Below are 14534 nucleotides of genomic sequence, written 5' to 3' on the forward strand. Positions count from 1 at the left end.
AAAAAAAAAAAAAAACACATCTTAGTAAAACCAATACCTTCTCAGCTTCGCATCGAAGCTAAAATTAGTGGATTATTCCAAAAGCTTCATAAACTGCTAGTTCCTTATTAATATCCTGATTAAGATAAAGTATGTCGAATGAAAAAAAGAGGTATTAAAAAATAGTATTTCCCATAAAAAAATTATTTTGATCAATACACTTTTCAATAAGTTATAGCATTATAAAGTTAAAAATGTAAAAAATAAAATTGAGAATTTTCATATAATAATAGCATTTGGTAGCCATTTTCACCGTGAAGACAAAATAAAGTCCGAAAATATTTTTTCGCATAATAAAGTATATTACATTAACTTTAATTTAAGATATATATAAAAGTGTCAGACCTTCCGGAACACTTTCAAAAGTTAAGTTGAAAAAGTTCTACTTTCTATATGCATTTTTATGTTTTGAATCCCCCCTGTATTAAGGGAAATGGTCCGATTTAAAAAAAAAGTATGTCGAATGAAAGATCTATATAAATACTACTTTTCATGAAAAAATTGTAATGATCCATACATTTTTCAAAAAGTTATAGCATAATAAAGTTAATGTAAAATACAAAATCGAAAATTTTCACACAAAAATTAGCGATTTTTAAATTTGTAATTTTTTGGGGGATTTCCCCCGTTTAAGGGGAACGAGGGAATTTTTTTCAATTTTTAAGGGTAATGTCTTCGAGTAGATACGATTTGTGATCTTTTGACATATTTTTCATCAAAATAGGTCCAGCGAGAGCTGAGATTGAGCGTTCACAGCCACAAAAAAAAAAAAATAAATAAATAAAAAACACATCATAGTAAAATTAATACCTTCTCAGCTTCGCATCGAAGCCAATATTACAACTTATGTTATAAACAAATAATTTATAAAAACTTAAGTTCTATAATTTTTCTTGTAAAAATAATAGTTTGTAAAATGAATAGCGAAAACAGAAAAATTGCTATACTGTCAAATTTTCAAGTCTTATGTCACGTGTTGACGTCACTCAGTTATGTGCAATTTATATTATAATATAATGGAATAATTTTAGGAGTAACATTTCCATAAAAAAATTGCTCTTACGTATTTAAATTCGTGTTGCTCATATTTGATAAAAAAATTATTTATTTATTTAATTTATCTATCAATTACAGTCATGTATCTGGGATCACTCTACTTGGAACCCCATCTGAAATTTACGTTTATGGCACTCAATATTTGGTAGTGGCTGTGATAAACATTTTCATTATAATTATCGTAATTTATGTTTTTCTACCGGTATTCTACGATCTTCAACTGAAATCTGTATACGAAGTAAGTTGATCTAATGACACCAAATAACTATATTATTTAATAAATAACTTTTCTTCTTGTAACATTACACTGATAATTTTTGTCTAAAATTTTTATTTTATACAATTATTAATAAATATTTAAAAACGAATGTGGTAAAATATGTTTTCATGTATAAAGTATTAAAAAAGTAAGTGAATTTTTATGAATAATAAGAACATTAGAAAATTTTTTCCTTCCTTACTGAACACTATATAGAAATCTATTATTAAGTAATATATTTCTTTTATAAATATTTAAAAATTGCCATATTAAAATTTTGAAAAAATAGCATTTCTATGAGTAATAATATGGTAAATTAACAACATTTTGTTTTTAAAGTATTTCAATTGAAATCAATTGTTAAAAATCAATTATTCTTAGAATTTATTAACTACATTGGAAAAAAAGACAGGGAAAGGGATAATTTTTTGTAAAAAATTATTAAAGCTTCTTCTTAATTGAAATTTTTCGGTAAATCATGAAAAGTATTTTATTTTTTATTTCAGTTTTCTTTCGAGTTTCATAAAAATTTATGCTTTTTTACGAAAACAATTTTATTAAAGAAATATTTTTGTTTTATTTAAATTTCCATTCAGATAGTAGTATAGTTCTGTATACAAATATTATGTATAAATAAAACAACAATACTTAAATTTTTTCAGTATTTTGAGTTACGATTCAATAGGGATGTTCGTGCAGTTGCATCTTTTATGTACGCTATTTCCCTGGTATTGTATATACCTGTAGTAATTTATGTACCAGCATTGGCTTTTAATCAAGGTAATGACCAAAATCGTTTTATTTAAACTTGATATTATTCAGATGTTTCTCTGAGTGCAACTTGTATTATTATTTTTTTTACAGTTAGTAAACTAAACGTACACACAATTACTCCAATTTTATGTCTTATATGTATATTCTATACAACCGTTGTAAGTATTATTAAATACATATTTATTTAGAACAAAGATATGTGTAATGTACTATTTCGTTACTAATAAATTAACAAAAAATTTAGGGAGGTCTTAAAGCTGTTGTATGGACTGACGCGATACAAAGTATTTTCACATCACTCTCAGTAACAACAGTAATTATTTTAGGTATCTATCAAGTTGGTGGCATAGGTAACGTCATAAATGCTAATTCCGAAGGAAATAGATTGGAAATGTTCAAGTAAATCAAAAAAGTTTAATTTTTATTTCATTTTATAATTATTAACTAATATTAACATATTTATTTAAAGTATGGATCCAAATCCGTTTTTAAGAAACAGCTTTTGGACTGTTAGTATTGGAGTAATTTTCAGTTGGGTTTATCACCTAGGAATGCATCCTGGAGCGGTTCAAAGATTTGTATCATTACCAACATATAGTAAAGCTAGAAAAGCTCTGATTGGTTTTGCTATTGGTATGGTAGTAGTCAAGTTACTTACTGGTTTAATCGGTATGCTGATGTACACAAAATTTAAAAATTGTGATCCTATCATGGCTGGCGTAAATAATTAATATAAAAAATAAAAATGTAAATATAAATATAAATATTTCATTTGACTTTCAGTACATTGAAAGTGATAAAAATTTGCTACCATATTTTGTTTCCAACGTGGCAACAAATTATCCTGGGCTTACCGGCCTTTTTATTTCTGGAATCGTGAGTGCAGCTTTAAGGTAAAATATTGGAATATGTGTTAAATAATTTCACTCATATTCAAATATTATTTATTTCATGTATTTAAAATTTGTTTTAGTACAATGTCAGCAGAACTTAATACTGTGTCTGGAACAATTTATCATGACTTTATAGTAAAAATTTTAGGTGTCAAAATGAGTGATTTGGCGGGTAGTATTATCATGAAAGTTACTGTTGTGATTGTAGGAATTATTTGTGTTACTTTAGTTTTGGTTGTCGAAAAACTTGGTAGCATTCAACAAGTTATGATTTTTGAAAAACAAAATTCAGAAATTATGACAGTATTTATTTGTATATTATGATTTCAGATGTCTCATGTTTTAGGCAGTATTACACATGGGTGCTTATTGGCAGCTTTTATTTTGGGAATGTGCTTTCCTAAAGCAAACTCTAGAGTAAGTAAAAATTAAAGAATATATTTTCTAATTTGACACAAAAAGTTTAGAAACTTTAATATTTTAAAAACATTTTTCAGTGTGAAATTGAGGAGGTATAAAATTTACCTTTGTATTTTTTGTCACTTTAAATACTTGGTTCTATTAATTTGATATTTCGTTATATGTCAAATAATCATAAAATCTCGATTTTTTGTACACATAGTAATACATATGAATATGCATCGAATCGTTTTATGATTTTAATCATATAATGATTCAAAGTTGAACTCAGAAGTTTTTGATAGACGGCTATAACTGTGTTCAATCACACGTTAAAGATACCGTCAGTTGGTACCAGTGAGCTACCCCGGTAACGGATGGTTATGTTACGGCGTTATCAGCTCAGATAATGTCCCGCCAATATTGCTCATGTACAACGTATTTTGTTAGCGTCTCGTTATTGTTTGTTCAGCCATGAACGTGTGAATAGCTTTTTTTGCTCTTAAAATCGTATGCTCTATATGGATTGAAATATATATTATAGTATAAATTGTAAAATAAAACGATGTTCATTTAATTGCTGTTATATGGTGAATAATTTTAGTGTCGTTGTCGCCAACCGCTAGTAAAGATCGGCACGGTCAAAACAAACTGATTATAATTTAATAGTTTCAAATGTTATATTATGATTAAAAATGTATGATATTATCACTTCAAAAAATGCATTTGAAGTTTTATTTCCTAATCATTGTCATATAATAAAAATAATGTATCTTAAGTCTAACATACATGATTTTCTCATCAATATTTTGATAGGGAGTATTATGTGGAATGGTTGTCAGTTTTCTGGTTATGTCGTGGATAACATACGGCACAGAAGATGCAATAGTAAATGATAAATTAAAGTTTGTAACCAAAGATTTATCTGTGACCGGTTGTCCTGTTAACATTACTCTACATAATATTACAGACTATTCAGGGTAAACTTAAATATTGTGGAATTAAAAGTATAGATTTTAAATAATACTTTAAACTGAAATTGTATTATATTAATTAAGTTCAATGATAGTTAAGAAAATACAGTTTTGAAATTATTATTTTTTTTATAGTTTAATCCGATTGAATAACGATGTGTATGCAGCTCCAGATGTCTGGAAGATTTTTACAATTTCTTACATGCATTTTAGCACGTTGGGGCCATTGATTGGTATAGTTGTTGGTTTAATCATCAGTATAATATTCCCTTCTGACCAACAAGTAGACCCAAAACTATTAACTCCTTTTGTACGGAGAATTGTGTATCCAAATCATCAAATTCAAAAGGATAAATTTAACGGAATAAAGTCTGATGAATATATTTTAGTACCTCAAAATATCAAATCTTAACGACTGTTTTCACAACTAGACTAGTTTTTTGTTTATTTTATACCGTTAAAAAATGAAAATAGAATACTCCAACAAGATGACCAATTAGATTCAATTGTAGTCATAAGTACCGATTATAAAATTTATAAATTTATTTTTTGTATGTTTTTATGTGTATTAATTGTACAAATTATAGATGATTAAGTAAAAAAAAACTTACTATACTTTATAGTACAAAAAACTTTTACCGTGTTAGCTGTACTTTTTAGTGTTTACAGAACAAAAGTTTTTAAATTTTTTTTTTGTTGATATTCTTTTAGCATTGAGCGTTCATTAAAGTATAATATTTCGCCCAACAAAAGGAAAATTTCAACTAAACTTCCTGAAGCATTAAAAAAAAAAACGGTAGCACAGTGAGGTCGCGGCATAGTTGAGACAAATTTATATAATATCTGACAGTGATTAAAATCGCTACCATAAGAAACGCTTTGATGCAAATCTGTAAATAGTGTTTATTTTATGAAATTAGTGAATTATACCAAAAGCAAAATTAACTCCTAATTTCTTAATTATATCTTTATTAGTGGTTTTTTGATTTAAAAGTAAATAAATAATATAGTATGAAATTGATATTCATTAATTTAATATTGTAATTTTTACGGAGACATTATAAAAATAATAAAGTAGTTGTATATTTCTTTACTTTTAATGCGTATTAAAATTTATGCAATATTTTCAATAAAAACTATTTTTTATTTATGAATAAATACACTAGATTACAAGAAACTTTCATCAGAAGCAAAAATATACTTTACTAAATCCACTTCGCGCTATTTAATAATCTGCAATTAAACTTTTTCTATCACTTCTAATTTTTAAAATTATTATAATTAGTAAAAATTGAGTATTAACATATAAAAAAAAATGTTTTCAAATTATTACTGAATTAGAATTTTCGTATGTTAATAATAATGAAAATGACATATTTAACCTATTTTTAATACTTTAAAGTTGATTTTTTTGAATGTTTATAATCAATAAAGTTGAATTTGTTTTTAAACACCATTACTTTTAGTTCAACTTACAAATTTGATATTGACATCATTAAATAGAAAATTTTATGAGAATTAAAAAATGTTATTTTTATAATTAATATGCAGTAAGAAAATTTTACCGCTTGTATGAGCAGTAAATTTATCAGAAAAGCTTCAAATTTTTTTATTTTTATCGTAAAAGTAAGTCAATAAAGAAAGGGATGAGAAAGTCAATGATAGTCACATAAAAAAGCCCAGTTCTGTGAGGTCGTGGCACAGTGCTGATGTAGCATTGTTGAGTCCAGTATAGATTATATCTGACAGAGATTAAAATCACTATCATAAAAAAACAGTTCAATGCAAATCTTTAGCTAGTGTTTAATTTAAAAAAAATTGGTGATTATTCCAAAAGCAATGTGATCTCCTTATTTATATCCTGTTTACAAGTTTTATGAATTATGAGTGTAATATATGTATAAATATTTATTATAGCAATAAATTATAGAATGAAATTGATATTCACTAATTTAATATTCTAATTTTTTACAAAAATCATATTTTTTTTATATTTAAGTATATTTCATAAACTTTAATTTAAGATATATATATATAAGTGATATATATATATAATTAAGTTGAAAAAGTTCTACTTTTTATATGCATTTTTAGAAGTTTTATGAATTATACATGTAATATATGAATAAATATTTATTATAGCAATTAAATATAGTATTAAATGGATATTTAATAATTAAGTATTGTAATTTTTACGGAGAAATTATAAAGTATTTAATGAGCTTGCTCATTAGCCATACATACAACTGATTTACGCTGCTGTATCCCATTGAGCCGTGCTTAATACTCGTAACACCAATAAATTACAGGCTGTCACTTCTCCAAACGCAGTCTTCTCACGTGGTAACAGTTCTTCTTCCAACGATGACATCATGATCACATTATTAGCTCTTCGAAATGAATTTGCTGATTCTTTCAAAAAAGAGTCATTGACGCAAGATAATCAATTTAAAGAACACAAGAACGATATAATAAAACTGTCATCTCTTCTTGCTGAACTCAAAGCTGAAAATAATATTCTTAAGTGCGAGGTCAATTCTCTTAAGGATAAAATTTCGAAGCTGGAGTCTTTGGATTCACCTGCCTCCTGTTCTTCTGTTGTAAATCGAGTATTCCAGGAAACTTACGAACGAGAAAGATGGTCTACCAACTTATTGGTATACGGTATTCCTGAGTCTTCCGCTGATTCTACCTCTCAGCGTATCACTGATGATAAATCTACATTTGAGAATATTGTAGCTCCCTTTGTTGACAATCTTCCTGCGCACTACTAATTGGTTCGTTCAGGTAAAACTCAGCCTAACAACACTCGTCCTTTGAAAATAATTTTTGAATCTAAAGAAGCGCTTCTAAATTGTTAGCGATCTATTATGAAGTAAAAGAAAAGTGGTACTAATTTTTCGCCAAACTTTCGCATATCCAAGGATAACACTCTCTTATAGCGTACTTTTTTGCGTAATTGCCACTCAAAACTTGATCGTAGATCTCAAGCTGGAGAAGTCGGACTGCAGATTGCTCATATCAATGGTCTCCTGAAGATCGTATTAAACCAGCCTAGGAAAGTAAATTTCAACCACAGACCTTCAATCAACAAACTTGAACCCATTAATTTAATAGTAAGTCAGTTTCTGGTTTTAACCAAAACTGCCGTGGTCTTCGGACTAAAATTGTAAATTTTAAATGTAATGTAGTTTGCATAAATTTTGACTTTTTTGTATTAACTGAAACGTGGTTTACCGATTCTTTTACTGATTGTGAACTTGGTCTAACCAATTATAATATTTACAGATATGACAGATGTTCTAATACTAGCAATTGTCAAAGGGGTGGCGGAGTACTCATCGGTGTAAAAAGACTTATTTTCTAAATTAATTGTCATTCGCAAAATTAACGTTGAACACTTATTTGTTATGTTCTCAGTTGGATCCTCTAAGTTCATATTAAATGCTGCCTATTTTCCTCCTCTTTGTCCATCTCTTCTATTTGAATATTTTATGTCCATCTTAGAAAATGTTTATAATGATTTTCCTGACACACACATTATTACTCTATGGTGATTACAAGTTACCTTATATTTCTTGGTCTAATGATTCACATGACCTTATCTATACCTCATCTTCTCCTATTCGAGTACCATGAGTTCCTTAATCTCTTGCCTTCAATGGGTTTTACCAAATGAATTTCATTTTAAATTCTAAGAGTTCCTTTCTTAATCTAATTTGTTGTAACATTGATTCTGTTGTCGTTTGTGAATTTCTTGAACCATTAGTTCCACCTGATACTTATCACACTCCTCTTAATATTTTACTTCCCTAAATCAATTCCCCCACTATTTTTAATAACTCACACTAGTTTCACAAGTTCAAAAAGGCTAATTACAATTGTATTATATATTTTTTGTCTTCTTACGATTAGGTCTCTACTTTATCTAACCTTGATTTAAATACTTCGGTTAGTACCTACACTGATGCACTCCATAATTCAATCTTGAAGTTTGTCCCTCTGTCCTATTTTTATAAATCGAGTTTCCCTCCCTGGGTATCCAAAGAGCTTAGAACTTTATTGTATCGTAAAAATAAAGCTCATGCGAAGTTTAAATCCACATTCGACCCTGCAGATTATTCAGCCTTTTCTCTGCTTCGTGCAAAATGTAAATACATATCTAAAAAATGTCATAAAACCTTTGTTAAACTGTCTTTATCCTCAAATCCCAATATATTCTGGGTTTTCGTACGCAGAAACCGTTCTCATAACGCTATTCCTAACATAGTTTCCTTAAATGGTATTCACAGTTCTTGTAAGAAGGAAAATGCAAATTTGTTTGCTTAACATTTTTGTTCAGGTTACTCTTCTAAATCAGTTATTTTTAACCTCCAGCCTTTACATATACCATTTTCGACCTACCTAACTGTTACTTCACCCCTTATGATATCCTCCTCAAACTAGACAGTCTAAAAATGTATCTTTTATAGGACCCTATAGAATACCTGGTGATTTTCTCTACAAAACAAGGCACATTATTTTTTATTCTCTCTGATCCTTATTCCGAAGATCCCTTGACGAAAGTACTTTTCCAGACATGTGGAAATAAGTTCTATTACTCCCATTTTAAAATCAGGTATCCCCTTGTTAGTTACCAATTATAGACCTATTTTAATTCTTTGACACATTTCTAAAATTTTCGAGTCCTTAGTCTTAGATTCTATTTAGCCTTCGGTTAACTTGATTTTAGCCAATGAACAACATGGTTTTCGCCCAGGCAGATCTACGGTTACCTGTAACCTCTTCTTTTTCAACTATACACACGGTTCTTTTAAAGAAGGATTACAAGTTGATGTCATCTACACCGACTTTGCTAAGGCGTTTGATTCATTAAATCATGAGGTTCTTATTTCTATTCTTCGTGCTTCAGGTTTTGGTGATCCTATATTGGTTCATCTTAATGGATCAATATGTTCAACACAAAATCTCATATATTTGTTGTGCGGGCCCACGTGGTAAAAGGAATTAAACTTAATAAGAAAAAGAAAACACTCACTTTTCAATAAAACTTTAGAATATATAATTTGATTGACACAATTAATAATACAATACACGTTATTTATTAATATTAATACAAATGAATAGAATAATAAAATAGAATGACATAGAATGATATAGAATGAGTGTAACTAGTGCATACTAAACCACGACTGACTGTAGGGTACCTACAGTTGGGTTGGTTTGGTTGGGTTGGTTTGGTTGGGTTTAATTATTAAGAACAAAATGCAAAAGTGATAATTATTTATAAAACTAAACATTTTTATAATGAATACAAATGATAATACAGTGTTACCACTACAACACATTATTTTGTCTTCATGGTGAAAATGGCTACCAAATGCTATTTTTGTGTGAAAATTCTCGATTATATATTTTACATTTTTGACTTCATTATACTATAATTTATTGAAAAGTGTATTTTTTAAGTCAATTTTTTTTACGAGAAGTAATATTAAATCCCTCTTTCATTCAACATACTTTATCTTAATCAGGATATAAATTAGGAAATAGCAGATCATGTAGCTTTTGGAATAATTCACCAATTTTTTAAAATTAAACACTATCTAAAGATTTGCATCAAAACGTTTTTTTTAACACGCTTATATTAGTTTCACCTGTATGTATGTATGTATGTTTGTAACTCTCCAAACGCCACGCATTATCGCATATTCAGTCGTCTAGACTAGACTGTCATAACGCATTCACCCCTCCCCACGCCTCGCTCACCACACGACGGCACACTATTCCTATAAAAATGTATTTTTAGTTATCGTACTCGTACACGAGTGCTTGTCATCAATATTATATATATATAAACAAATTTTTATTTTGATTGACCAATACTGTCCGCGTCTAATGCGCCTTATGTATATATATTTATATATTCCTACCACCGTTTATACCACAGGTATAACGTTAGTCCGACCCGCCCGCCCGCAAAATACGGTTATACCTAGTGCATGATACGTTTACGTATTTAAGTCGCTTTACTTGTGTATATATATATATATTCTAATTACTATTAAAATTTATTTATTAACACGCTTTATTTTAATTAAGAGATATAAAGTATTCATTCCGATTACGAGGGATGATTTCCGTATCGTCATTTTTTGTCACTATCTCCACGTTCCGGGAGTTTCTCTGACTCCATCTCCGGAATCGAACTCTGATTTCCCGTTACTCGTAAGAACCATGATATTGATAGTAACTACTATCATAACATGAAACTAAAAAGTAAAAAATAAATATAGTTTAAAAAACTAAAAAAACACGCTTTTAAAGTACATCGAACTAAAAAGTTAAAAATAATTATGAACAAAAAATACTAGTATTATTGTGATAAAAGCGTGGGTGCTTTGTGCCATATTTTTCGTATATTGAGCGCCCGACGCTTTTATCACAATAATACTAGTATTTTTTGTTCATAATTATTTTAAACTTATTTTAAAAATTATTTTTAACTTTTTAGTTCGATGTGCTTTAAAAGCGTGTATTTTTAGTTTTTTAAACTATATTTATTTTTTATTTATAGTGATTTTAATCACTGTCAGATATAATCTATAATTTACACACTACGTTGGATTTTTAATTATATGTATTTATCAATTTATTGTCTTTTAAAAATGATCTTTGCAAAACTTTAAATTCTTAAATTTCTTTAACAAATTCTTAGATTATTTAATATTGAAGATTATAAAAGAGTTAAATTTCAAGTTACATGATAATTTGAAGAAAATGTAATATAATTATTATAATAATTTAATATATTTCAACTATACAGAGTAATTGTTTAACTTTATTTAAAAATATAAGTCCTAATATATTTTTTTCTTTTCAGTAGTTAATGATATCTATTAATCCTAGTATCCTATATTCTATAAATTTCAAAAATAATTTTGATTCTACACACTTCTTAAAATTCTAACTTTAGTTTTTTGAAATGAAACATATTTTTAAATAGCTTACAAATAATAAAATAACTGGTCGAATGTAACTTTTTAAAAATATTAGCATTTTTATGATAGGGCGCCAATTTTTAATGCGGTTCAAAAATAGTTGGGCTATGCCACGTCACCACTGTACCGGTTTTTTATTATTTATATTTATTAATTGCTGGGTTTTTTTTTATTAAATAGATGTTTGTTATGAAGGTGGACAATTATTATAAACAAATCTTTATAATTTTTTTTATATAGATTCATGAGATACTTACCTATCATTTTGTTTATTTTTTTTATATAAAAAAAAAAAAAAAACTATTTATATTTATATATTATTATTATATATACATGTATACTAGCTGACCCGGTTACGTTTCGCTGTGGCTTGATTATTATACGATTAATATTATTTTCAATCATATAGCATAACTATGGAAATATTAATAAAGTTTATGAATCTGAGTTATTGGAGATTATCATTGAATTTTTAACACTTAGTAATGAAGAACGATCCAAACAAATTTTTTGGATTTTCTACTTTATTTATCTGAAATTCAAGTATATTAAAAAAATAGATAAGAAATATAAAAATTCTATATTGCTCACATTTATACAAGTTAAAATGAATCAATGAGGTATCAAAGGTTGATTTTTACTCCAAACAATTATGTTACTATTGTGTTATGTTAATATTAAAATTTAATTTAGCGCTATTTAGTGCACAATAACTTTAGTTAACCTGTCTTTTGCTAATATGAATAAATTTGAATAATTTAATGAATAAAAACTATCCTATTGTCTAAGTTGGACTCAATTACACATGTATATCAAATTTCATCAAAATCGGTTAAGAAGTTTCGGTATCCATCGCGGACAATCACCGTGCCATGATATTTTTATATATAATTATTTATTTATTCATATATTAAACTTATAAGTCATAAAACTTGTAATCAGAATATAAATAAGGAATAGGAGATCATGTAGCTTTCTATCGAGATATCGAGAGAGACATGGGTGAGCGCTAGCCTAGAGCGTAAGGCGGTGCCGTGTCAATCTGACCCTTTACCAGATCATATGGGAGGATACAAAATGACAACTTTTTTAATAGATCCTACCCGAACCCCCGCGATTTCATACAAGACGCTCGCGACGGAACGCGAGTCACTGGTAGACGAAGTCCCCGCGCTATGCAGGACCGTCGACTCCCCACAAACGCGGATCAATCGATTACTTTAGCGCTAGAGGATTCCGAAGCTGAGTTCCTACACGATTAATTCTAGGGAACCGGTCGCTCCAACAAAAAAAAAAGACAGTTATTAATAAAAAAAATAATAATTACACCTACACTTTTACAATTAGAGAATACGATGAATGTCTTCGGGTACCTACCGGCTTTTAATTAAAAAAATATTCTGGTTGTTTCGATTTCAGAGTGGACTGTATAAAATTCGAATTACTTTTAAACTATTTATTTAGTAAGAAACTAGATAAAACTTAACACTTTTCGCTTAGTTTATTATACTTTATTTTACATATACATGTTGGCGTGCGCTTCGTGCCGTTCTTTACGATGACGAGTTCATCGTTCGACTACTATATTACAATAAAAAGAAACCAGTACGCACCGGACAAACGCGCTTATCGTACTATACTAACATACAAAATAAAACAACAAAAATGGATCGAACACTGGCTTAGCTTACAAGACGTTGAGATAATTTTCAACAATACCACACCAAATGTTGACGGATAATTTGTATTGTGACCCTGTAACACTTGTAACGTTAGGATTTTCTTCAGACCAGAGGCGTAGGTTGTGTAAATTAATAATACCATCTTTGGTAAAAGAGGCTTCATCCGTAAATAAATTTTTATTTAAAAGATTTTTATCAGTTACAATTTGATTTAACATATCTCGAGAAAAATTCAATCTAATAAAAAAAATATATTTATTAAAATTCATTTTCTGAACAGTAAAGTTATTTTTGAACCTTAATGGAAAATTCTTAGGTAACAACTTCTGTACTTTTTGCCAATGGTAAGGATACAGTTTATTGCTATTTAAGACTTTCCAGACACTCATGAGATTAATATTAATTTCCGCACCAATCTTCCGCGTACTAGTTTCTGGGTTTTCTCGAAATATTTTCAATATGGTTTCTTTTGTATCAACATCTAAAGTCGAGCAACTACCTCCCGATCGATGACCAGATAGTTGTAAAATACCTTCCGAATAAAAAAACATGAATTAAAACGCATGTAGCTGGTAAAAAAGTTGTCTTACTTAAAGGCATGGCATAACATGATAACAAACATAAAAAATGCCAATTTAGATAGTGTCACAAAGTTACGACTATTACGTACTTTTACTATCTAACTAAGCTATTATACAAAATATTGATAAAATTTTATTTTTACCAATTAACAATAAATGTTTAGTATTAAATAGGCAATAATGGTTGTTGATCAATTTAGTTTTCTTTTGAATTATCTCCAAAAATACATACGATTTTTTATGACTTAGCATGTTGGTGATTTGTAAATAATTATAAGGAAATAAAAAAAAACTATTGAAAATGATTAAAATTACTTTTATTGGATTTTTTTATTTAGGTGATTACACGATTCATTCTTACCATTATTATTATTGAAACTACAAGTAATAATTATAAAAATAAAACAATAAAAGCAATTAATTTCTGGGTTTTCCATTATTTCAACATGAAAAACCCATTAAAATAAAAAATAAACAATACTATTGAATTTCTCGCAAAATTCTTATACAAATTGATACACTAAATGTATGTATCACTAAAATTTCGGCTCAAGTCATTTTAAGGGTCAATATGAGAAAAATTGTCTAATATTTTGGACAAAATTGAGTGACCCCTCAAATTGTGTGAGCATTTTGCGGGAAATATTATGGTATGATTTATTTTTAATTTTAGAGAAATTCTGGGGGTTATTTCAAAATTCTTCCAATTTTGGGGAAAAAAAAAAGAGGACTTATTTTACACTCCACTGGGATACTCGCCCATATATTACTATTGTTCGAAAGTTTTATACCTTGTATATTGACACGGCCACGGCGTTGTCACACGTTGACACCCCGCGGTCGTGTCAGCTCCTTCTCAGCCACCGCTTAACTGTA

General features: G+C 28.2%; 1 protein-coding gene across 1 annotated transcript in view; it reads left to right on the plus strand.

The window, feature by feature from the left end:
* LOC126901315 (sodium-coupled monocarboxylate transporter 1-like) overlaps positions 1 to 5212 on the plus strand; it is a 15130-nt gene extending 9918 nt beyond the window's left edge. The window contains exons 2-11 of the mRNA XM_050677714.1: positions 1174 to 1333; positions 2017 to 2134; positions 2219 to 2286; positions 2373 to 2527; positions 2598 to 2847; positions 2912 to 3021; positions 3102 to 3285; positions 3352 to 3438; positions 4237 to 4400; positions 4530 to 5212. Coding sequence (XP_050533671.1) covers positions 1174 to 1333; positions 2017 to 2134; positions 2219 to 2286; positions 2373 to 2527; positions 2598 to 2847; positions 2912 to 3021; positions 3102 to 3285; positions 3352 to 3438; positions 4237 to 4400; positions 4530 to 4806 — 1573 coding nt within the window. The 3' untranslated portion in view covers positions 4807 to 5212. The remainder of the gene's footprint in view (positions 1 to 1173; positions 1334 to 2016; positions 2135 to 2218; positions 2287 to 2372; positions 2528 to 2597; positions 2848 to 2911; positions 3022 to 3101; positions 3286 to 3351; positions 3439 to 4236; positions 4401 to 4529) is intronic.
* Positions 5213 to 14534: the final 9322 nt, after the last annotated feature.

Source organism: Daktulosphaira vitifoliae, unplaced genomic scaffold (genome assembly GCF_025091365.1).
Source record: "Daktulosphaira vitifoliae isolate Bord-2020 unplaced genomic scaffold, ASM2509136v1 Scaffold_3, whole genome shotgun sequence".
Classification (NCBI taxonomy): Eukaryota; Metazoa; Arthropoda; class Insecta; order Hemiptera; family Phylloxeridae; genus Daktulosphaira; species Daktulosphaira vitifoliae.